Below are 21554 nucleotides of genomic sequence, written 5' to 3'. Positions count from 1 at the left end.
TTTATGCAGGAGTTTCTCCAAGGGTTTATCCAAGTACCACACATTATTTGAAATTCTTCTTTTTTTTTATTTTTTTCTTTCTTTAGATTTTTTCACGGATTTTTATATTACAAAAATTTATTTAGGGATTCCTCCAAAACTTATCAAATGCCCCGAAGAATTTTCTCAGAACAACGCAAATAGTTCTACCAGGTATTCGTTCAGCAACTTTTCAATGAAAAATCCTTCATATATGGGTTTTGATGAACTTGTCTAATGATTTCTTCTCTTATACATTTAAAAAAAAAATACTGGAAAATTTATTATGATTTTTTTTTTACTATGAATTCCTCTTAGTAAAATTCTTCAATTTCCATCATTGTCTCCTTCATATGTTTTTCCAGGACTCCTGCAGAGAACCATACATTTGGTCGAAATTGGTCACAATGCACTAAAAATGTTCGTGGACTGCTCCTCTTTAATTATTTTTAAGATTCCTGAAAAACCTCATCTTGGTATTGCTTTTAAAGTTTTAAAATCCTTGAATTGATTTTTTCCCCGGAGTACGTTAATTTATTTCTTTAAGGATTATTCTTGGGGTTTCTAGCTCACTTTGAAATAGGTTTTGTTTTAATAGGACCGTAAATATACAGGAAAACAATATTTCACAGAAAACGGGGGTGAAGAACGTTGAATTCAGAAAAGCAGTATAGGGGCAATGGGGGCTATATGAACATACGGGGCAATATGAGCCACCCCGGTTTTGACCTCAAAAACAGTGTTTCAATGTCTAGTGTCATTATGATCTGCTAAAGGATGCCTCAAATAGCCACCACAATGAAAACCGTAAGAATATTCGTTTGAATACTTAAGATATTTACAAAAATGTACAAATTAGTCCTTCGTCATGAAAAGCTTATAATTTTTAAAGGTTTTAAATAAGCCCATAAGAAAATTATATTTATAATTCTGGTAAATTTTACCAATCCATTGAAACTTCTGATCATAATGAACAGTTCGTAAGCGAAATTAAATTTGTTCGTAAACGAAATTATTGAAAAACAATATATTATTTTCAATATGTAGGGGCGGGGCAAAAATAGCCATCTAGATTTAAACAAAACAAACGATGTTTTGAACATAAAAATGCATTGCCTAAATATACCAGATTATTTTTTTACTGCATAGTCATCTTTATGCACCATTACAAGTGGAATACTTTGCTAGGAAATACATTGAACCAAGTATCGCAATTTAGTACTAGTATAACATGGTCGATTTACTATGTACCATCAGTGTACCAGTATCCGCTCATGCCCCTATTTCCGCTCACTAGTATAAACATTGATTTTTCGTGTCAAAAACCATCATTTTTCGCACGGATATATTCTAGCAATACTAACCACTTTCAAACGAAGTCGTCTGACATTATTTTCATTTGATAAAATCCTTCTTTATATTGAAAACACAAGACCTTGTGAGCGGTTATTGGAACACTAGGTATTTTTGTGTGTTCCAATAACCGCTCATGCAAAAAATTAAACAAAATTTCAAAGAAATGTCGATTTTGGTATACAGCCTTCTTTATTGTAGTAGTAGCTATGGTTTGACCATAAAAAATATCAGGAAAAATAACGAAATTTGAAATAATAGCATTTTTTAGTAAGTTCGTCCCGAACTCTGTTCACCGTGAGCGGAAATAGGAACACTTAGATGCAATAACAAATGCAATTAAATATTTTTTTATGAACGTTTTTCAAATTCTTTTTATCTTGCCGCTGATAACCTATACTTGGAGCAACATTGTGACATGAAAATAGTTTTGATCGACTCAATAGTTATTTTATAATAAACATTTGGACACATAACTTCCCTTAAATGAGCGGAATCTGGTGCGCTGATGGTATTATGTATCTTAAAAAAATAAGCCGCCAGAATCAATAATTTCAAGCAAAGCTAATACAATTTTCTTTCCAATAATGTACTCTTCACCACTAACTCTTCTCTATAGGGGGAGATCCCCCAGTACCGGACACTTAAGCCACTAAATTCATAATTCGAAAAATATTGATTTGATGGGCTCGTGTTACCCATTTATGATAAATATTGTCATTTTTATAGTGTACAAAAATAAATTTGAAAATATAAATATGAATTTTGACATTGAGTTTTGATGATGTATTTTAGTACCAAATTGATCGATGTTGAAAGGTGGCACCCAATACCGGACACGATCTGGAAATGCCTCGAATTCTGTAAATTTGAACATCATTGAATGTGTACACTATAGAAATAGTTTATAATTACCAATTCAATGCAATTGCAACATTTACAAAAATAATTTCGAGTTTTTCTTAGTTTGCATGATGCCTATCAAAAACCTCTTTCATATATGATGAAAAATAGCACATTTTACGACGTTGTTATGAATGTTCATTCTTCTTAATTTTATTGCATGTTTGATACCATGGTCGACGGAACCCATGAAAAATAAAAGTATTTTGAGACACCGATGCAATAATTACAAAGATATCATATAACAAATCAAGCTGTCCGAAACTGAGGGACAGGAGGTGCTTAACCAAAATTGTAATTTGTCCATATTTACTTCAATTATGGTACAAAATACATTCATACTATCAAATTAGGATTGTGTTCGATCATGCTTGTGGGATCCAAGGTATTTTTTCATATTCAAAATAATTACTAAATAGACTCAAAATTAAGAAGATACGTCAATTTTTTAAAGATTTTCAAACTTTTCTACTTTTTTAAAAAGGGATGCATATTTCAAGGATGTGTTATTCTACGCAAACATTAGTCTACACAATAGCTTTCTTTTCTACTAATACACCATCTTGATTGGACCATGATTTTTAAATGTTTCGACTTTGTCCGGTATTGGGTGCTGTCCGGCACTGGGGGATCTCCCCCTACTGTTTTAAATAAAAAATCATTCGATTGAATGAGGTGGCTCATATTGCCCCGTAGGGTGGCTCATAATGCCCCATATGGTTGGTGACCACGTAGAAAAACATGGCTTTCCAAAAAGTTCTTGAAATAATTTGCAAGTTGATGTTAACATTAATTATCAACGTAACATGGAAGATAACATTTTATAATACAAGTCACTTGCATTTAAACCACAATTTCTGCTGTTTTTCTATGCATTCCATGACGTTTTCCTTAGGCGGCCCATATTGCCCCGATCACCCCTACTTCATAATCACACGACGCGACGCGAGATAGGAGACAACATTTATGGTTCTTACAAACATCAAAACATATAAATTACTTAAAAAAAAGTAATTTATATGTCCTTTTAACGTTTGTAAGAACCATGAGTGTTGTGTCCTGTCTCGCGTCGCGTCGTGTGATTGTGATATAGTTCTTACGTTGCACAAAACTCAAAATAATGAGCAGTCTACTTCACAAATACAAACATTCGATCAATTATCATAGGATTCTTAACAACTTGAATTTCTTTGATGGAGAATAACTTTTTTTCTTTCGTGTCGTTCTTTTTCTAGTCACCTAATCAAACTTTAAGCTAGCTGTCTTGATTGACTGACGAAATCGATTCCGCATACGAGTCACATTTTTCACAAATCCAATTTTCTTCCCCCTTCTTCCCCATCAGTAAGAATAGGCTTCTTTTGACTGACGCCTGGTTTTCCTGCCATTTCCTGTCAGTATTCAGCTCCCTTTCGCTCGAAGACAACACCCGAACAAACAAATTAGGTCAGAAAAACAATATGCCTGCCTGGTTCCGATTCCGAATAGAGCGAAAAAGGGAAAACCGCCCTTTTCACCGCCCAAATCCTTCCTCTGGTGCTTGTGAGATGACCTCCCAGATGTACCATCATCATCATCTTCGTCATCTGCATTTCAGTGTAGGCCCTACTGAGAACCAAGAACACAAGTTTTCTTTCAACCCAAACCTCCTCAGAACAGGGAGTGGTGGTAGAAGAAAAAACAACCAAACTAAAAGTAACTTTATTTATTCACTTTCATCGATTCGAGACGTTGCTTTTTTCCACCAGTTTGTCCTGGAACCAGGCCGAGCCTGCTGATTCGAAGCGAGAGATGAAGATGAAGGTATAGTCCAAGTCGGTTGGAGTGGGTAAAGCCATCGCTTCACAGAGGTCCAGCTTTTCAAAAAGCTGGCAACACAAAATCGTTCCTCACGGAGATATCTAGTTCAAACGCGTTTTCAAGAATCGATTAGAGAAAATTGTTGAAAAAGATAAGAGCCTTCAAATGTATTAAAAACAGCAATTTTGTTAGAATTTTCTACTAGAATCAAGAACTGTGACTAAAAATAGTGTCTTTAACCCTAAATCATGCTTCAAAACACTTTCCATGGCTATCAATGGTAAACTCCCGTACTCGATGTTTCGCATCTCGATATCAAATTAGAGAACCAAAGTAAAAGTTGGATCTCATGGCTAACTTGATGATCCCTTAGATCCCAATTCTCGCATACTCTGAGATAACGCCCTAAAAGCCATTGGTAGCTACGTGTGTAGCTCGTTGTTTCTGAGTAAAAGAAAGAATAAGCATTCAAACCAACATCACGGGCAGGTAGATAATGATCCTTTCTTCCCCATAGCGTTGTTGAATAGCATGAAAATCCATTCAAATGCTCAGAAACTACGAGCTACACACATGGTTACCAATGGCTTTTAGGGCGAGATCAGAAGTTAAGCGAGAATTGTACTAGTTTTGTGTTCTGTAACTCGATACCTTCCTAACTAGATGGTCCCTTCAATATCAAGTTATGGGGAGTTGACTGAATTGAGAATGCGGGTCACGATTTTTTTTAATCTGCGCCACTGTTCGCCTGGTGTCACAATTTATAATTCTCTTCCACAGCAGAAGAACACTGGCAAACAATAATGAGGATGGAAGGAAGCCGGGTTATTGGGTGGCTGACTGCCTTCCGCCTCGATGTGTCGTTGCCAATTCCGTTGAAACCTCTGTTGAAAACAGGGAATTACGACGGGTGGGGAGTGGATTGGTGGAAGCTTCCGAACAATTCGGTTTGTATTTTCCTTCGTTTTTCTTGTTTGCAAATTTCCACAACGATTTATGCGAAAAGGTTTGGTATTCTTTTTGAATTGTTACTTCTGTGTTACTGGTTATAATGGCATAACTGTTCCTAAAGAAATAAATAGTCTCCAAACGTCTTTATAACATTTTGAGTTTGACGAACGTAGTTTGAAGCATATTGAATGTTACTACATTTCAAACTAAATTTTGCTCTAGCGGATATTTTAATCATAATCTGACAATTCTGTTCGAACTGTTCGATTCTCTCTTAAATACACAAAACAATCTAACACTTAAGGGTCACCAAGGGGCCAAGCTTTCAAGGATAAAAAATACAAATCTTATTCAAATGAGTGATATTTGAAGAATAAGAATTTAAACAGCGTTTTACATATCTAAACAAATATTCAAATCACCTTTAAGCTTTACCCTTTCGGGAATCCACATGGGACAGTTGTGCCCTGGTAGAAAGCATACAATTCTGATTTGGGCCTCTTCTCTTCCGTTATTTATTAACATCCAGCACGGAACGGGTTTTGCTTCCATTCCAGGCGAAGGCAGCAGTAATTTATTGTGTTTCGAAATCGGTTTGGAGCTTTCTTTTTTCCACTGTTACCACTGAACGAACAAACCGTGGCCCACCCCCTCTCCCCCAGTCCTGCATTGTATCCCGGGGCAATTTTTCATTGTTTTTATCCGTTCGTTTGCAGATACGGGAAAAAGCGATTCCTATTTGGAAGGTCGGCTTATATTCCTTGCTAGGTTTGTTGGCTCGGTTGGCCTAAATTATGATCTAGGTTGAAGTAATGCTGCAATCATTGATTATGTGATGGTAAAGTGGATTTATTACACCGGATCATTTCTCTTTCACCTTTTTGATGTAGGAAAAGGTCTACTTTGATGTTGGACAGGTTTTCTTAACAATTAAAATTAAGCAACTTATTGACAGAAAAAGAAACAATATCTTAAACATTAACTTAATTGGTGAACTTTTGATATTAGTCCAATAATAATAATAATATTAATCCAATTGTTTAGAAGATATCTGTTGAATTTTATAGAAGTTGACTTATTGGATTAACCTTCCTAATGCATTGAAAAAGAGTTACACATTATCCATTAGGGACAAAAATGACCCATAGCTTTGAAACGCTTTTAACAATCCATTTTTGATCCGGTTTTGGTTTTTTTAAATGAGAGATATGGAACATCCTACATTATGGAAGCTTTTGAAGAAGCATGTCCTGTGTGGTCTGTGAAGACTACGAAAGGGACCCCATGGTGAAATTCCGATCTGACTAGACTCAGAAAACAATGTAGAAAGAGTTAGAGCAGACGCCGTTCAGCTAGATCAGAGTTGTTCAAGTCGGCTCGCAAGGCTTACAAGAAAGCTCTTCGTTCTGCTGAACGATCCGGCTAGAAAAACCTTTGTACAAATGTTTGTGAAGTCAGTCGGCTAAACAAAATCCTTGCAAAATCAAAGGATTTCCAAGTGAACGAATTTTGCTTACCTAATGGTGACTTTACTTCTTCTGATGAACAAGTTTTAAAATGTTTATTCAATACACATTTTCCCGGATAGCATCTACGGATGACTACTGAATCGATTCAATGGGCACTTAATAGTTTTGCTCCTTTCAAATCTCCAGGAGCGGATGGGATTTATCTGTTCTGTTCCGAAAGGGATTTAAGTTTATCAAACATGTTTTGGAGAAACTACTTGTAAGCAGTTTTGCTACCGGGTACATTCCCAGAACCTGGCGTGATATTACTGTAAAGTTTATCCCGAAAGGAGGACGCGCGTCGTGTAAAGAAGCGAAGAGTTTTAGACCAATCAGTCTGACCTCTTTTCTTCTGAAATGTCAGGAAAGCATTATCCGTGATAATTAATTGGCAAACATGCCTCTTCATGTGAAACAACATGCTTACCAAGCTGAAAAGTCTACTGTGACTCTTTTACACAACGATGTATACGATATCGAGAAAACATTCGCTCAGAAGCAATCCTGCTTGGGTGTTTTCTTGGATATTGCCAGATTGGAAGCCGCACGAAACCATGGGCTACCTACAATGATTACCAATTGGATTCAACAAATGCTCAAAAACAGACATCTCTTCTTGACATTGCGTCAACCAGCGATTCGAAAATTGAGTGTTTGCGGATGCACCCAAAGGGAAGTCTTGTCACCACTTTTGTAGAATCTCGCGGTTCTCCAACTTATGGATTTGCCGACGAGAGTTGGTGTCGCCAATATGGTCTTTCGGCCAAATAAAACATCTATTGTTCTTTTTACGGAAAGACGAAACCGAGATGGAATTCGACCTTTACGTCTTTTTGGCACTGAGATTAATGTAACTGATCAGAAGCATGAAACTGAATCCAGAAGCCTGATTCTTCAGGACATTCTGTTATTCTTAACCCGCTGTTGTAATGAGCTATAGGCTCTCTTTACGCTTAAGCGTTTTGCAGAGCCCTTTTTAGGGCGCTATTCGAACCCATTGTGGTATGGAGCTACATGCTCTCATCTAGTCCGTTGTCTGGACCAAAGGACAAATCGTCCACTAGAAGCGTGGGTGTAGGTGTCTTTTCTTTTGTTTGTCCAGAGATTACTTCAGGATTAAAAAAAACTTCTCTAGGGAAGGAGTTTCTAGAGGAATCTCTAAAAAATCGCAGAAGAAATTCTGGATGAATTATTTTTTAGTTTGATGAAATCATGGACGAATCTCTGCAGGAATTTTTAGAGGATTTTCTAGAGAAATTCTCGAAGAATTCCCCGGAGGAATTTTTGAAGGCCCAACGAATCTCTGGAGAAATTGTAAGGGGAATCCCTGGAAGATTACCTGAAAAAATCCTTAGAATAATTTATGTATCGATTTTCTTGAATGCATGTTTGAGAGAATTCCTAAAGGAAACTCTTGAGGAATTCTTATAGGAATTCATGAAGTTATTTCTTGCAGAATGGATGAATTTCTCTATAGCAAAAGCATAAGCATAGATGACCATACAATTCGTAGTTGCTACTTCGTGATTCACCAGAACTATCGAAATTTCACAGAGATTTAATGAACGGGGATTAGGATTAGCTCATCATTCTCAATGTGCACAAATCAAGAGCTCAAATTTTAAAAGTCAATAACGGCGCCGGCCACATCCTTACGGTCATCGGGGGAAGAGAAGGAATGTTAGCTCGACAACCGTTGTTACTAGAGACCGAGATCACCTCTGCATCTCCACAGTTGTCATGGAAAGGATATTGGGTTAGTGGGATAAGGTAGAGATCTGGGAGTCACCAATGGTTGGTGATGCGATCCATGATAGTATCACACCTAACCGGATTCGCGAAATAATTCGATAATCGCATTGTACGCCGAACTTCGTCACTGGCCCACGCAACAGCAAGCAACGCGATCAATAGATCAAACACTACTAACGATCCGCTGCGCTTTTTCATTTCACTGAGCGAACGACGCGCGACATGTTTGATCCTGCTCTCATCGCCCGCCCCCATAGAAGCAAGCGACAATGTCGAAGGATCCAACAGTCTCCCTAGATGAATTTCTCCAGGAGAATTTCTAGAGCGATCCTGGAAGAAATCTCAGGAATAATTCCTAGAAGAATCCCGAGAAGACTACTAGAGGAAATTTTAGAGAAATAACTGAAGAAATATCTGGAGTAATCCTTGAAGAAATCGTCGTACTGTAACTTGGAGAAAGCCTTGAAGATATCTCTGCTTAAATCCCTGTAGCGATATTCTTGGAGGAATCTTTAGAGGAGTCCCCGATCAGATAGAAGAAACAAGATTATAACAGAATGTGTTGCTCTGATCTGGTGTTATAAAATATATACCGTATATATTTACACCAAATGAATATAGAATATAAGAAATCTTATTGAAATTATAGCAAAATTATTACAGAACGTGTTCAAGACATGTCATAACATAACCAAATTATGCTTTTTTATACTGTTCATAACTTTAGATGAATAACATCAATAAACTCACAAATGCAATGTCAAAACCATAACAAATGTTGTAATGAATCTGTTACAAAAAGTGTGACAAGGTAAGAACAAAGCCATCTTGATGACAAAATTATATCAACTTCTGTTGTTTGTACCAACGTTTGTTACAATATATTATAATCTTGTTATGTGGTTCTGGTCAAGCTTCTGAAAGAATTTTTTGTGGGAATATCAGGAGGAGTCCCAGAACTAATCTCTGGAAAAGTTCTCTGAGGAGTCCTTCAAGAAATTCCTTGAGAAATCCTAGTAAAGATTTTACTGGAGGAATCACTGGAGACATTCCGGCAGAAACTCTTGGCGAAATCACAATCCTGGGATAATCCTTCGAGGAATCCCTGGAGAAACTCCTGGCAAAATTCCTGAAAGCCCTATCAGAGCCGATCTGCTAGCGAACAAAATTTCTTCCTGATGGAATCTCAGGAAAACTGCTTGTGGAATCCCTGGAGAAATCGCTGTAAGGATTACAGTAGAGATTATCATGGATATTGTGGCTCCTACAGCACCCAACAAGACATTATCGTACACTATCAGAACGCCGGTGGTATTAACAGCGATGTGGACGAGTTTTGCGTTGCTGTGTCGGATAACGTTTACGACATCATTGTAATCACGGAGACGTGGTTGGACTCCCGCACTCTATCTCGTCAGGTATTTGGTAATGATTATGAGGTATTTCGTTGCGATCGCAATGCCAATAACAGCCGCAAAGCAAAAGGTGGAGGCGTGTTAGTTGCGGTAAGATCTACATTCCAAGCTAGAGAGCTCGAGAATGAAGCTTGGAGGAGCTTAGAGCAGGTGTGGACGTCGATAAAGCTAGGTGATCTTACGTTATTTCTGTGCGCCTTGTACATTCCACCTGATCGTGTACGCGATCGAGCCCTTGTCGAAACTTATTGTCAGTCAGTTCTTTCTGTTATTGAAATGGCTAATGCAACCGATGAACTCATCGTGATCGGCGACTTCTACCTACCTGGCATATCATGGAAAACGTCACATAGCGGCTTTCTTTTTCCGGATGTGGATCACTTGGTTATACATGCCAACGCCTCGTTTCTCCTGGATAATTACAGTTCAACTACTCTCTCTCAAATCAACCACGTCACCAATCAAAATCAACGCAGTTTAGACCTCTGCTTTGTGAGTGCTCAGGATACAGCCCCGTTTTTATGTGAAGCTCCTTCTCCTCTAGTAAAAACAGCTCTTCATCATCCTCCTCTGCAGCTTTCCATCAAAACTACGCTGTTACATGACTTTAATATATCGCCCGCCGCAGTGTCATACGATTTTCGCAAAGCTGACCACCGTAACATCGCCAACTTGCTCTCCAGTTTCAATTGGGACGACATTCTCGGCAATTCTGATATCGATACAGCTGCACAGACTTTTTCTAACGTTTTGAATTACGTCATTGACCGACACGTCCCTAAAAAAGTCTCATCATCCTCCATCTCGTTCCCCTTGGCAAACGAATGAACTGCGTCGTCTGAAATCGAGAAAAAGAGCAGCCCTTAGGAAGTACACGAAGCATCGAACAACATCTCTTCGTCGTAGCTATGTCCAAATCAATCACGAATATAAACGAGTGGCGAAGCGATGTTTTCTGCAGTATCAGCAAGGAATACAGAGAAAACTTAAAGCATGTCCTAAGCAATTTTGGAAATTCGTGAACGAACAACGTCGTGAAGCTGGCCTGCCGTCCTCCATGATGCTCAATGGCAACGTAGCTTCCACCCCGAATGACATTTGTCAACATTTTGCACGAAAATTTGCTAGCGTCCTTACCGAAGATAGATTGACTGAGGACGATATTAGTGTTCCTCTTCTCAGTGAAAACATGGACGCTATCGATATTGACAGAAACGTGATTGCTAGAGCATGCTCAAAGCTAAAAAAATCCTTCAATCCTGGGCTCCATGGTATTCCTTCAGCGTTCCTTAAAGAGCATTTAGACAGTTTGCTGACTCCACTGCTCCTTGTTTTCAGCTGTCAGTGACCGTCGGTATCTTCCCGTCATGTTGGAAGCTAGCGTATATGTTTCCTGTTCACAAAAAAGGGAATAAGCGGGACTGCAACAATTATCGCGGGATTACCTCATTAAGTGCTATCGCCAAACTGTTCGAGCTGATTATCATGGAGCCCCTGTTTTCGCACTGTAAGCCGTACATTAGTACCGATCAGCATGGTTTCTTGGCTGACCGATCCACGGCTACTAACCTCTTATGCCTAACATCGTATATCACGAACAGCATGTCTGAACGTGCGCAAACAGACGTTATTTATACGGATTTGACAGCTGTTTTCGACAAATTAAATCACAGCATAGCCATTGCAAAGATAGATAGGCTGGGAATCAACGGCAGCCTTTTACAGTGGCTTCAATCGTACCTGACCGGTCGTTATCGGTTCGTCGATTTGGGAGACTGACAGTTACCTACTTTTGCTGTCTCATCTGGAATCCCTCAGGGAAGTCACCTGGGACCTCTGTTATTCCTGATTTACTTCAACGATGTCAACCTGGTGATCAAAGGACCACGGCTTTCTTACGCAGATGACCTGAAGCTTTTTCTTCGAATCCGCTCAACTGATGACTGCAGATTTCTTCAACTTCAACTGAACGCTTTTGCTAACTGGTGCCATTTAAACCAGATGGATGTTAACCCTTTAAAATACTCGGTGATATCGTTCTCACGCAAAAAAGAGACAATTGTCCATAAGTATGCCTTATTTGGTCAAGACATGGAGCGTGTTAACCAAATTAACCCTCTCTTTCCCATGGTAGCTCCAGAGCTCCACTAGTTTTCGACGAACTGGAGACAACCCGAATTAGATGAATACTTAGTGATAGTTACTAGAATTTGTTTATATACTCATCAGATTAATCCAAAAGTAAACTAACTGTTTCAATATTAAAACTATTGATAAACAATCAATTTACTATTGATAAACAATCAATTTACTATTGATAAACAATCAATTTACTATTGAAAAACAACCAAAAACTTTTTTACCGAATTCGAAAAATTAAGACCATTTGCAACATTGTTTGTTCAAGTACTTTTGATAAAAACACTTTTTTTGTAAAGAAATAGTCGATCAAAGTCGTGGGAAAGAGAGGGTTAAGGACCTGGGAGTTATCTTGGATATTCAACTCTCCTTTAAGCAGCACATCTCGTTCGTCGTTGACAAAGCTTCCAAAATTCTAGGACTTATCTTTAGAATTTCTAAACATTTCTCGGATATCTACTGTCTTATATCGCTCTACTGCTCCCTGTCTCGTTCCGTCTTAGAGTACTGCTCGATAGTTTGGACGCCTCACTACAACAATGGAGTTGAGAGAGTTGAATCCGTTCAAAGGAGATTTTTGAGATTTGCACTACGAAGACACCGCTAGCGCATGACGGCTCACCATAGTAGCATGTCCGAAAGAACTTGAAACTATTGAGAACCAGAGCTACAAAGCCCTGATAAAGGTGGATGGTTGTGATGGCTATGACCGTGGTCATCATGTAAAGAACAAATGGACATTGCTGTATCGTGTCAGCACCGAGAAGGTAGCCCCTCTAACACGATGTAGGTGGCGCAACCCTGGTTAGGTGGCCTATCGAAGACTCTTTACCAACCAAGAAAGGCAAAAGTAGAGCAAACGGATTGATTTTACCACGAAACCACGAAATTTGAACCGTCGTTATACACATATGTATGAACTGTTAAAAATGTTATACGCCTGTTCCTTTTAAAATAGGTTTCAGGTTCTCTTGTGCCCTTGTACCCAGAATGGCCATACTCGCATTCCAAGGTTCCATTATAGAGTTCCATATCTTTCATATAAAGCTAAAAGAACAAAAATCGGTTCAAAAATGAATTTTTGAGAGCGTTTCAAAGTCATGGGTCATTTTTGATCCTTAATTCATAATGTGTCACATTCTTTGTAGCGCCGCTCTTAGAGGTCGCTGTAAGCTCCTTTTCCAGGGTGTCCATCCATCCAGGAAATCCGGGAAAAGCGAGAAAAATCCTGAAATTTGGAGAAAACACCGGCAAAAAAACTAATTTCAAATATAAGAATATCTGTTTATTTTAATTTCAAGAACTATGGGCGAAACTAGACAATTTTTAGGAGGTGCACGACTGCCTGACATTGACAACTCGTGCTTCGTATTATGACAAACATTTTAAATGAAAACGTTGCAGAAATCCTAATGAAATCGAGGTGTTAATTGACCAGTTTCTTGAAAATGGTAAGGTAGTTTAGAGGTTGCTAATAAGGTTTTTAATGAATTTTATAAACGATGCTTAATTGATTTTTTTCAAAACCCTTAGCAGATTCGTAGAGTAGAGTAAAAAGCTGAACCAAAAAAAAATGGAAAATTTCTTAGGAGATAGCCTGAAATCCTGAATAGATTCATTAGGAATTTCGTTTGCCGGATTTCTGGAATAAGTGATGATACTGATGCTTGGCGAAGTTTTGTCTAAATTACTTGTTTAACCCCTCTACTGGCAGCTTCATTTTTTAACCACAAAGAAATATTCAAGCAGCGATGACTTTTTTGTTATTCGATATTTTGCCCCATTTTTTCACAAGCCCTAAAAAAACTCTTTTTTATGAATATGTGTCGATATTGATCATTGGGCATCTGCTTCCGGAGATATTCAGAAATTTCTTTGGGTACCGACGTTTTACCATAATTCACGTACCGTTTTGACTCATATTCCGAACACTTAAGACCAACAGTGACTTCAAATGCATCTGATGGGCATAAATTTGCAGATATTTGTGAATATTTTAATTTCTTCACAAAGTTTAACTGTTAGCTGTTGGGTTTACAGTTGAAATTGTTCATTTTAACTTTTTTAGTATTGTTTTTACGTAAAAGAATGGAACAGCATTTTGATTCAAATGCCGAACACTGTGTTCATTCTGTCTCATATTCCGAACAGCACGATTTAATTATATTCAAATGAATAATTTCGCAAATAAATTCATCTGAGCTAGTTCTAGTGGTCTCGAACTACAGAATCATCACTACTCCTGAGGTATAAAAACGATTGGGAGACGTTAAAATTGAATGGTAATTGACTGTCATTTCTTAGAAGAGGAATTAAATGTTTTTGGTCTGTTAAAAAGATCTCACCTTGGATTCAACAAGGCGTTCACAAGATCTAGAATTTCTCCAGGAATCAATTTTTGGGGATGGAGGTCTTTAATATAAGGACTGTGACGAACTAAACTTGGAAAATTCAAAGTCCTGTATTTTTTTCTTAGCCTAATTTACACCCTTCAAATGTTATTGAAGTTTGAGTATATGCTTCAAAATTATTGTATCATGAAAGAAAGTTATTTGCACTTTCTATTCCATGTTTGACTAAACGTAGAATCCAATTACGATAAATGACATACTTTCGGCGCACCTTTGAATAAATGGTTTTATCTGTTACTTTAATTTTTCTTCCTTTTGCGTATTTCAGGTTTTTGCATTATCGCTCTTGTGGTTCTGTATGATATTTATTTATGTCAATTTGGCGAATTTTGTAACGTAATTTTATGTCAATTTGGCGAAGTATTTTTTCATGGTCTAACCTAAAGCCAATGCTAAAAATAACTTCATTTACACGATTGACAATTACTTATTAAATGGAACAAACACATGCATTGGGTTTAAAGTTATCGTAGTTTGAATTAAGTTCGTCACAGTCCTAGTGTTTATTTCAACAAAAAGTTCATATGCCATTTTCTAAATATCTTTGAGCCGTTTGAGCTCACATATTTTTAAAATTTAATCAAAAATTTATGAATAACTTAGATCAAGTTCTCCAAATTTGACCATTTTAAATGAAAAAAAAAACGAAATATATCTAGTCGCAGGATCTTTGTGTCATCTGCTGCTAATTTTTAGACATCCGGAAAAAATCCGGGAATCGGAAAACTGATTTTGAATGGACACCCTGCTTTTCTTTCGTTTTCAGAAGTTAGGAAAAATCAGAAAAATTAAGATTTCTATCTCTTTTCTCCACAAAGTTTCAGCTCGTTTATGGTGCTGATTGGCCAAAAATGACCCCAATGCACAAGAAAGGTTAAGCGATTCAAATCAAGATTCCCTACGTCATTCTTCCAGTAATTTCTCAAGAAAACCTTTGTCAATTCCTTCAATTTTTAAAAATTCGCTCCAGTATATTTTTTTCTTAAGATACTCATGAACTTAAGTATTCTTGTTCTCCACGATTTTCATATGTGCCGTTTTGGGCTGCTTTGCTTTACGTATAACTATCTGCATAGGATGATGTCTTAAGTATTTATGCATTAAGGCAATTGTTACAATTACAAAAAGTTTTAATATTCACATTTCAATGACCTTCTTCCAAATATAACCCCGTTTGTTTTTCTGGTTCTAGTGGTAATTGTCACTCAAACTAACTGACCCTCAAACTAACAGACCCAAAACCAGGATCACGAGGTCTTGGCCTTGGACCACACGCACATACAAACAGATGTGAACACATTTGCTCGCATGATTTTACTAAGACTGCTAACACACATGTGAGGCTAACCCAACCCTAACCCCACCCGGTAGATAGTCAATCGATCTCACTCGGAGCCCATTCGATTGCTGACCATTTTTCTTGTAATTTCAGTTTCCATCGTCTATTAAACCCAGTTGCTTCGACGTCCCCCCAAATACGCACACACCCGCACACATAAATACACACTTACTCGTAGCAGAAGTATCCGATCTTTTTCGCCAGTAAAAAAAAAAGACGAAGACGAAGAATAACAAGTTTCGGATCACGCATCGGAAAAAAGGGGAGAAAGCTTGCCCGGCAGAAAATCGCGCAATCCAATTTATTTTTTCTTCGAAGCCAGTGCCCCGAACTGGCGGTCCGTGAATCCATCTGAACCGCCCCTATCGTCGCCGTGGTTGGGCCCATTATGATAGGTGACCATTATCCTTCGGCGAGAAGAAAGGAACTTTTGGAAGTGTGCGATGAAAGATTATCACAGAACGATAGCATTAATAGACGTCCGTGCAAAAAATGGCGTAATCCATTGTTAGAGCTTTTTTTCTCTTTTGAAGCTTAGAAGGGGGCAATTTCTTTCTCCGATTATGATAGGAAAAAATAGGGTTAGCACAAAAAGGTGATTCATCTCTCGCATTCTTTGCTGTTTAGAAAAAGAAATCGTTCTACCCGAACTCGAAAGCAATAAAAGTAAACTAGGTCTCGAAGGTTAGGACGACCTTGACTCCTGGCAAAGAAGTAAGAAAGTTGCAAGAAGTTGTTTTTGGATTAGATTAGATAAACGAAATTCTTTATCTGTTTCTGGGTCAGGACTGTGAAACTTTACTCCACAATAGAAATTTTAAATATACAAATGAGAAATGAAAGCATCACCTTATTATTTAGTTAACGGTTTCAATTGTAACAAGGTAACAGGACGACACGTCAAATATTTTTCCCGGAATAATGAAATTTAGCATGAGACGGAGAGGATGGTATTTGCTATTATCTAGACTTTTATGTAATTGTTATCAATCTATAAAACTATTATATTAAACGAAAATCTTTAATATATTAAAGGATACTAATTTACAATGTATTAGAAAAGTGCTTTTGTGATTTGTCTTCGCTCGCTTCTGCCCATCTGTGAAAATTGTCTTACGCATTAGAGCTTTGTAAATAGGTGCTTCAAACATACCCGAAAGCCTTCAGTCAGAAATGGTGGTAAGTATTTTCTTGTTGGTGAATCCGACGCATCAATTTATCCAAAGCAAGCTCGATCCGGCTTCATTTGATGGGATGCTTGATGGCAGTGCGACGCTTATTTTTCAACTTTCTCAGCGGAAACGGTTCGTTCCATATTGAGCATTTCTATGTTTGCTTAGCACTTCACCGATAGGTGTAAAATCACATCACGCTGCAAGCTCATAAAACTCTAAATATTACAACCGGAAAGCAATCACTTTTACCGCTAGCAGCTGACGAGTTTCCTCACTATTTATTATTATCGAGGTTTATTTCCCACTTTTATTCAGAAGCTATTCCGGCCTTGGTTTGGCGTTCAACTTTCACTTATATGGTCGCACAGACGAACATCCTGGAATGAAAAGAAAAAGAATGATTTTAAAATATTTATTTATTCATAACACTTTGCAGAGAATTGCTATAATTGGTATTTAATTACACAGTTTGACCCCTGTCTCTATGGGCATGACATAATTTGTACACCCTATCTGCGTCAGGACGTTTTTCATTTAGCATGTTTTGATAACAAATATCTAGTTTCATCAAGACCCTACACAGTATATTTATGTGCCATATCATGTTTTGAACATGAATTTCATTATAGAGAGTTGTACAAAGATTTGTATGGAACTGTCTCTTCTGTGTACTGTTTTTAAAAATAAAGAAAAATGTTGAGCGATATAAGTAACTGAAATCAATAATTTCAATGAAAGAGTAAGGTGGGGCAAAAGTTCGACCTTAGGCGGAATAATCAATATTATTTAGGGAAAAAAATGATGAAAAATTATAAATAGGGTAATTCGCCGATTGTTGCACAGTCAAAATGCTCGCTATTTGTTGAACACGCCATAAGGAATACACGAACTGTTCAAGAAAAGGCGACGTTTTTTTTTTAAATATTAGGCGAATTGCCCTACCACCGGCGTACTTTTAATCTAAGGGCTACAATTTTGCTGAACAAACTTATGTCAGAATATTTATTACACTAGTTGGCTGGCAAAAGTTCGCTGACTGAAATACAAAATATTGATATTTTTGCGACAGAAATACTTTGCATAACCATAACTGCATGCTCGGCCCATGGTACAGCAGCACCTGAAACTAAATTCCACCACGTAATTACAAGCTTAATTTAATTTCTCAAATGCTTTTGAAACTGAACAACAGAAATTTCACGCCCCGTTTCCACATTGGTAAAACTCCATAAACCGAGCTGTAATTCTTCATTAATCTTTACAATTTATGACGAAACTTTTCCACGCCCACACGAGTATTCCACTGATTGTACAGTTTTTTGACGTTAACTTCCGACAATTCCGCGGCAATCATCTTGTACGGTACAGTTGAAGTGTCGCTTGCTCGCAATAAAGCACGATAACAATCCTGGGGTAATTTCGTCAATCATAAAAAAAAAAATCCATTCCGAATGGTACGTTCGCTCCCACATCATGGCCCCCTATCCTGCAAGGAGGGTCGAGCTATTTTTAGGGCACTCGGCTTTAGGCCTCGCCGTTTGAGTCCCAAATGATTCAATTTAACGCCATCCGGGTGGAAGGGGATGGATGATTCTGGTTGCGGTGGCTAAAGTTCAACTTTTCCGGTGCGGCGGTGACCGACTGGAGACGAACCATCACTCACTGTCTAATAAACGTCGCACGTAGCTTGGTTGGTTGGTTGGACGGTTTTCGCCCTGTTACTTGCAAGGACCTGGATATCATATCGCCTCAGGCAATGATGAATCGGATGGCGATGTGGGGGTGCGACTAAACGCACCACATAATATAATATATGCTTGCGGAGGAATGCTGGACATTGCTTGTATGGCATGCTAAAAGGAGATTCTACTCATATTGTTTCTCTTTTAGCAAAAGTAAAGGAAAGGATTTCCTCCAAAATCCGTAAAGGTTTGCTTAGAAATCCTTTCCCTCTAAATGCTGGGCAGATTTCCCCTCGAAACACAGAAAGGATTTCCCTCTAAAGCTTGAGAAGATTTCCCTCGAAATCGTGAGAGGATTGCCCCTCGAAATCCTGGAAGGGTTACCCTCAAAATCCTGAGAGGATTTCGTTCAAAACCCTGAGATGAATTCTCAGGAGAAGATTTCCCTCGAAATCCTGAAAAAAAATTCTCTCTAAATCCTGAGAGGATTTTCCTCTAAATCTTCAAAGGATTCTCATAGAGATCATGAGAGGATTTTCCTCGAAACCTCGAGAGGATTTCCCTCAAAATCCTGAGAGATTTTTCATCTAAATCTTCAGCATGGAATTCTCTCAAAACCCTGAGAGAATTTTCTTAAAAATCATCTGGGGATTTCCCACAAAATTCTAGGAGGATTTCCCTAGAAATTCTTAAAGGATTTTCCCCGATACTCTGAGAGGTTTTTTTGAAAGTATTTCCCTCGAAATCCTAATTGATTTCCTTCGAAATACTGAGAGGACTTTCCAAGAAATCATGGGAGGATTTTCATAAAAATCCTCAGAGGATTTTCCTCGAAATCCTGGGAAGGATTTGTCTCCAAACCTTGAAAGGATAACCCTCCAAATCTTGAGAGGATTTCCTTCGAAATTCTAAGAGGATTTTCCTCGAAATTTTGAAAGGATTTCTCTCAGAATCTTAAGAGAAATTTTCCCAAAATTCTAAGAGGATTTCCCTCGAAATCCTGAGATAATTTGTTTCTAAATTTTGAGAAAGGATTTGTATCGAATTTTCCTCGAAATTCTTAGAGGATTTCCTTTGAAATCCTAAGAGGACTTCCCTAGAAATGCTGAGAGGATTTCCCTTGAAATCCTGAGTTAATTTACCTCAATATCCTGAGAGGATTTTCTTCAAAATTTCGAAATTTTAAATTCTTAGAGGATTTCCCTTTAAATCCTGAGAGTATTTCTCCCAAAATCCTCCCTAATCCTAAGAAGATTTCCCTCGAAATCCTGAGAAAGTTTTCTCTCGAAATCCTTGGAGGATTTTATTCGAAATCCTGAGTTGATTTTCTTCAAAATACTGAGTGGATTTCCCTCGAAAACTTCAAAGTATTTCTCTCGAACTCCTGACAGGATTTCTTTCGAAATTTTGAAAAGATTTCCGTTGAAATCCTCACAGGGTTACCCTCGAATCTCTTTGAGGTGTTCCATGGAAACCCTGAGAGGATTTCTCTCGAAATCCTTAGAGTATTTTCTGCGAAATCCTCAATTCCATGGAAACCCTGAAAGGATTTCCCTCGCAATCCTCAGAGGATTTCATTCGAAATCCAGAGAGGATTTCCCTCGAAATCCTGACAGGATTTTCTTAGAGGATTTCCCTCGAAATGCTTCGAGAATTTCCTTCGAAATTCTGAGATGATATCTCTCGAAATCCTGAGAGGATTTCCCTCGCAAACCTGAGAGGATTTTCCTCGAAATCCTGAGAGGATTTCCTTTGAAATTCTTAGAGGATTTACCTCGATATCCTGAGAGGATTTCCTTTAAACTCCTTAGAGGTTTATCCTCCAAAATCTTTAAAAATATCTCTCGTAACCCTGAGAGTATTTCCTTCAAAAACCTGAGAGGATTTCTCACGAAATCCTTAGAGGATTTTCCTCAAAATCCTTTGACGATTTCCCTCGAAATCCTGAGAAGGTTTTCTCTCCAAATCCTTGGAGGATTTTATTCGAAATCCTGAGTTGATTTTCTTCAAAATACTGAGTTTCCCACAAAATCATTAGAGGATTTCCCTTGAAAATCTCAAAGTGTTTCTCTCGAAATCCTGAGAGGATTTCTTTCGAAATTTTGAAAGGATTTGCGTTGAAATCCTCACAGGGTACCCTCGAAACTCTTTGAGGTGTTCCATGGAAACCCTGAGAGGATTTCTCTCGAAATCCTTAGAGTATTTTCTGCGAAATCCTTAGAGGATTTCCAACAAAATCTTTAGAGGGTTTTCTACAAAATCCTTCGAGGAGTTTTCTACAAAATCCTCACAGGCTTTCCCGCGAAATGCTTCGAGAATTTCCTTAGAAATCCTGAGATGACGTCCCTCGAAATCCTGAGAGGATTTCTCTTGAAATGCTGACAGGATTTCCATCAAAATCCTGAGAGGATTTCATACGATAACCAGAGAGGATTACCCTCGAAATCCTGACAAAATTTCCTTAGAGGATTTCCATTGAAACCCTGACAGGATTTTCTTAGAGGATTTCCCTCGAAACGCTTTGAGAACTTCCTTCGAAATCCTGAGAGGGTTTCCATTAAAATTGATAGAGTATTTCGTTCGAAATCGTTAGACGATTTTCCTCAAAATCCTGTGAAAGATTTCCCTTGCAATCCAGAGTAAATTTCCTTCAAAATACTGATTGGATTTTCCTCGAAATCCTTAGAGGATTTCCCTCTAGCTCCTGAGAGGATTTCCCTCGAAACTCTTTGAGGAACTCCCTGGAAATCCTGAGAAGATTTCCCTCGAAATCCTGAGACGATTACTCTCGACACCTGTGAGGATGTTCCTCAAAATTCTGAAAAGATTTTCCTCGCTATCCTGAAAGAAGTTCCCTCGAAATCCTGAAAGGATTTTCCACGAAAGTCTGAGAAGATTTCCCTCGAAATCCTGAGATATATTTTTCTAAAAATCTTGAGAGGGTTTTTCTCGAATACCTGAGAGGATTTTCCTCGAAATCCTGTCAATTTTTTATTTTTTGAAATACTGAGACGATTTCCCTCAAAATTCTGAGAGGATTTCTCTCGAAATCCTGAGATGATATCCCTCGAATTACTTCGAGGATTTCCCTCCCAATCCTGAGAGGAT

At 38.0% G+C, this 21554-nt stretch overlaps 2 protein-coding genes across 11 annotated transcripts in view; one reads left to right on the top strand and one right to left on the bottom strand.

Annotated features, from left to right (window-relative positions):
* The window catches only part of LOC5578232 (chondroitin sulfate N-acetylgalactosaminyltransferase 1), a 183534-nt gene that overhangs the window by 41324 nt on the left and 120656 nt on the right, over nucleotides 1–21554 (bottom strand). For all 6 annotated transcript variants that reach the window (XM_021840970.1, XM_021840973.1, XM_021840971.1 and 3 more), the window contains one exon: nucleotides 16743–17141. The gene's annotated coding sequence lies outside the window, so the exon portion shown is untranslated. The remainder of the gene's footprint in view (nucleotides 1–16742; nucleotides 17142–21554) is intronic.
* Nucleotides 1–21554, top strand: part of LOC5578234 (synaptobrevin) — a 76263-nt gene that overhangs the window by 29682 nt on the left and 25027 nt on the right. For 2 of the 5 annotated variants that reach the window (XM_021840977.1, XM_021840978.1), the window contains exon 4: nucleotides 15683–16641. The exons of 2 other annotated variants lie outside the window; for them this stretch is intronic. In XM_021840977.1, the coding sequence (XP_021696669.1) occupies nucleotides 15683–15699 (17 nt within the window). In that variant the 3' untranslated portion in view covers nucleotides 15700–16641. Of the gene's footprint in view, nucleotides 1–15442; nucleotides 15618–15682; nucleotides 16642–21554 lie in introns of those variants that run through there. One more of the 5 variants, XR_002499637.1, reaches the window with a different exon arrangement.

Source organism: Aedes aegypti, chromosome 2 (genome assembly GCF_002204515.2).
Source record: "Aedes aegypti strain LVP_AGWG chromosome 2, AaegL5.0 Primary Assembly, whole genome shotgun sequence".
In the NCBI taxonomy this organism is placed as follows: domain Eukaryota; kingdom Metazoa; phylum Arthropoda; class Insecta; order Diptera; family Culicidae; genus Aedes; species Aedes aegypti.
Note: the sequence above shows the minus strand (reverse complement) of the source record. Positions and strands in the feature narration are given on the sequence as shown.